The sequence below is a fragment of the Opisthorchis viverrini genome (assembly GCF_000715545.1).
Source record: "Opisthorchis viverrini unplaced genomic scaffold opera_v5_76, whole genome shotgun sequence".
NCBI lineage: Eukaryota > Metazoa > Platyhelminthes > Trematoda > Opisthorchiida > Opisthorchiidae > Opisthorchis > Opisthorchis viverrini.
Window position 1 is genome coordinate 1056462 of NW_008751730.1, and position 4247 is coordinate 1060708.

The 4247-nt window shown below is 46.7% G+C and overlaps 2 protein-coding genes across 2 annotated transcripts in view; one reads left to right on the forward strand and one right to left on the reverse strand.

Annotated features, from left to right (window-relative positions):
* T265_04471 (hypothetical protein) overlaps positions 1 to 99 on the reverse strand; it is a gene marked incomplete at both ends in the record, with an annotated part of 5359 nt that extends 5260 nt beyond the window's left edge. Inside the window, one exon of the mRNA XM_009169220.1 lies at positions 43 to 99. Coding sequence (XP_009167484.1) covers positions 43 to 99 — 57 coding nt within the window. The remainder of the gene's footprint in view (positions 1 to 42) is intronic.
* T265_04472 (hypothetical protein) overlaps positions 1 to 4247 on the forward strand; it is a gene marked incomplete at both ends in the record, with an annotated part of 58639 nt that overhangs the window by 17835 nt on the left and 36557 nt on the right. Inside the window, one exon of the mRNA XM_009169221.1 lies at positions 2393 to 2549. Coding sequence (XP_009167485.1) covers positions 2393 to 2549 — 157 coding nt within the window. The remainder of the gene's footprint in view (positions 1 to 2392; positions 2550 to 4247) is intronic.

The following is a 4247-nucleotide window of genomic DNA, read 5'->3' on the forward strand; positions in this document are numbered from 1 at the left end:
TTTTCAGCGACCTTGTGAGTAGTTTCCTTTATGAAAGTATACTGCGATATCTCGAATATCGTGCCAACTGAAACATGAGGCGGTCTGTGTGCAGCACATTCAGTTATAGAATATCATAAACGCGAGATTCAGTTGAATCTCTCGTGAAAGCCAAATTGATTTGCAAATGAGTGTATTTCTCAAAGAGAGACGACTTTCCTTAGGTGGAGGAAGCCTTCTGGCCACACCTGGGGTTGGTATCTCTTTGGAGACTGGCGGGCAAAATTATCCCGCCTCTGGTGAAGTGGCCTAACGTCCAACGCGGCAAATAAACTTGTGTCTTTTGGAGGTTTTATGAACCCAAATTGACGCTTTGTGGATCCATCAAAGGCGGTGGAATGCATTGTGTAATGTTTGCATCTTTTGGCACCGAAGACAGGCTGTCTCCGTTGAGAGATGCTCTTTTTGCAGGTGTTGGCGTTAGCAACTTCCGTCAAACCAACCCAGACCTATGGGGGGGGGGGACGATTGGAGTTTTCAACCAATCATTTGCCTTAAAAGCTTAAGGGCCAGATAGCATTAGTTGGTGTTAAACCGTCAGAGCAGTCCTCATTTTCAGTAAGCAAGTTACCAAACGCGGAGGGCAAGAAGACTGGGTTAGTCAGGTCCCCAATCAGTGACCGACCTGGTTTCAGAGTCTGTGTGAGTTGAGACTTCAGAACGAGGTTGGGTTGATAGGTTTACTCATCTTCACGGCTGCGTAAGTCGTGACCGCATTGTGGCAGATGAAGTGTTTGGCAACGCGAAATGAAACCGGCTTCTGTCAAGTCGAACCCTGTGGGATCTTCACACCTTGCTCGTTTAGGGTCCACACGGTTGTCTTTGTGCGTAGCCGTGAATCCTACAGGACACGGCATGCCTCGGATCCCAGTGTTGAGTTTGTTATCGCTTCTAGGGTTGGACTGCCTGGTTGATGTTTCTCTGTCGTCGGGTTTTCAGTAAGTAAGGTTCGAAAAGTCTATCGCTTTTGTCCCACCGATGTGCGATGAGGTAGGTTTGTTCCAATCGCTCTGGCAGGTATGTATGTACCGCCTGCTCTTGGTTTGTTTGCAGTTGTTCTCCAGCCCCCCTTCTTCCTTCTCTTGTTTACCAAGCCCTTCTCCCACGGTTTTATAACAGTAATGCACCAGTTATCACTACCGGTGAATTGCCACTCACAAAAGTGATGTCCGAATGATGAGTACCTGAAATAGTACATCGCTTGTTTCTCACTGAGGTACGGGCGTCATTCATCTGTCACTCCAGGTTCGAGCCCCCTACTGCACTTTCTTCACCATGTTACTGTCCCAGTGTTTGCGGGGATCGCCCGCAAAAGCACTGTTCATTCAATAATCGCTCAGTGTTTAAAGGGCGAACTTACTGACTGGAAAATCCGTGGTTCAGACCCAACCTCGGCATCCAGACTGCTCCTCTCTAGACTTGGACAATGTGGTAGTATCTCGGCCCTCGTGCTTCCTTCGGGCGGCATGGCAGCTAGGCGCCTAAGGGGTGCTACAGCTTACAGGTACGGTTAGTGCTATTCCCGTCCAGGCAAATAGTGAATGCAACAAGATTACCTCAGTCTACTAGGTTGTGTTTCACGGGTAATCTCGTGGGTACTCTGGTGAGCCACAGGGCCGATCAAATGTTGCGCGCCGGGGTGACTGGTGCACCTCCGAATAGCTAGCTTGTTTTCAACGTTCAGGCACATTGTCTCACGATCGTCTGGACCACTCTTCAGTGACTCTGCTCGCCGTCCGTCAGACGGCCTTTACTGCAACGACTCCCTGTTTAATACAACCGTGTAGTTTTGCCTCACTGTCGTAGTGTTTGGCTCTTCGTGTTTCCAAATCACGACCTCTCCTGTGTCGCAGTCGGAAAGGTTTGCCTTTTTCGGGGTTAAAATTATGAGGGGCCATTGTATTGGAGGCCGTCTGTGTGGTTGGACGGTTCCTCTTCTGGAGGACCTGTCAAATAGTCAATTTTTCATACACAATATCATATATATATATATATATGAGGTGTCTACAGGGTGTCTCATAATAGACGTGAAGAATAATACCCATGTTAAAACCTCAATACCAATTCAAACACATCATTTTTTATGTGGACATATATGCATCATGGAGGTTTACTGTGAACAAACTGGCATTACAAAAGATGTTGAAAGAAACCGCCTCTTTCTTCTATAACAAGCTGAAGGCGGTATGACGTGTGAGACAGCATGTTTAACTTCTTCAAGCGTCACTCGAGATGAAGCTGGTGTCTGATAATACGATGCACGCTGGCGCGCGGAATGCTGGTCAACTGAGACACCCGAGTTATTGACGAAGATGCCATGGGACTGATGTTGCTCGATGGCATTCTGTACAAGGGGCGCTCTTTCATCACTCGGAGACTTTCTCCCTTTGCCAGGAAAATCCGATACAGATCCAGTGGACTCAAATTTCGCAACCAAGCGTGTAATGGTCGACACGGTGAAAGGATCTTTGATGAGACCATGTTTGCTTTTGTAAGCACGAAGTGCAGCGGTGGCGCTTTCACCAAGGGAATAGTAGAGTTTCACAATTTAAATGCGTGTACTGACATCCATCGTAGACAAAAAAATTCCAACACTCGCACATAAAACCTCCTTTATGTGGCTACTAATAATGAAAGATTTCGTCATCGTTCCTCCGATTGGCTACGTTTACTCGCCCAATCAAATTTTGCGTCTATTATGAGACACCCTGTATATTGTTTGTGTACTGAATGCAGTTTATGGCACACTGTATACTGTGCTGTTCTCCACAGTTGATACCGCCTGAACTATCATTCCAACACGATGGAATATTTTTGGAGACATTTGCATCAAATGTGTTCGCGAAATCCTACTGTCTGAAGTTGGTATCCTAACATTTCCCCCATTCCATCCTTCTTTGAGTCATTTTGATTGATTGTTTCCAAGTTTAACGTCACGTAAAGGAACGTTTCTGCAATATAGATGGCTTCCTTGCCAAATCATTGTTGCTCTATTGATCAGCTGTCATACTGGTGTATTCAATCACTAAATTGATGGAGCATGCCTAGAACAGATTTGCTTGTAGAGAACGCAAGCTCAGCAAAATAAAGCTTCAAGGGTTACAGAAACGTGACACACATAATCCAAGGCAGAAGCTTCAGGGAAATGAAATGTTCATCGATTTCCGATGATACTCGGTCCGCGGGTGTGTTCGACTGAACCGAACTATCTTCGTTCCGCCTTCGGGACACAGAATTGCTTGAATTGCTGACCACAAGACTGAGTGGGGGCGCGTAGCACTCAAATACACTCACGAACACACGCACGCAAACACATTAACTTGGTTTTGCGGGGAGACGTGGCTGAATCTGGCCGAATCTCTTGCTTTATTCAAGGCCTCCGCACGTTTCATTTTGTACGATATATACGAGATGTCGCGGTAGTGTGTTACGTCTAGACAAACTACTGCGATATCTCGAATATCGTGCCAACTAAAGCATCGTGAAGCTGATTCAGTTGAAGAAGACAACCGTGAAAGAGGAATTCAGCTGGATTCTGTTAAGCCTCCCGTTAAAGAGTAGTTAGTGTGGAACTGAGAGTATTTGGCTAATTTCGTCCAGCTCAACATAAAGTTGTCAGAAACTCGGGGACTGCACCTACCTGATAGGCCCGAAGAAGGTCGAAACCGGCGTGGACTATCGTCTAGACTGACAAACTTGAAGCTCACGCTCCATGATGAAACGCACTTTTCGTTTTCGACATAAACTGTGAGAACACTCCCTTGAGTGGAAATTACAGCTGTTGTGCTCTTTAGGTGGTGCCAATAGGACGCACCGGAAGCAAACGGTAGAATTGAACTTAGATGGTGAGCATCCCAGCAATGATGATGCTGATGGCGAGAACGACGCGAGTATTGTCTTCCCCGATATATGGAGAAGGGTGATTCTTGTTGGGGGGTAGTAGTAGGCCCAAATTTCCCCACCCTTGTTATTTTTTAGGTGTGTAAATCTGGCTGAGTTCTATTCAGGGGGGCAACTGCACCTTTTTTGTGCTTAGCTGCCATGTCAACGGTAGGACACACGAGGGCTGGGCTACTGCCAGGTTGCCCAAATCCAGACAAAAGAAGTCGAGATGCAGAGGCCGGGCTCGAACCACGGACCTCCCGGTCCGTAGGCTGGCGCATCAACCACTGAGCTATATGGACGCCATGCATATATATATATATATA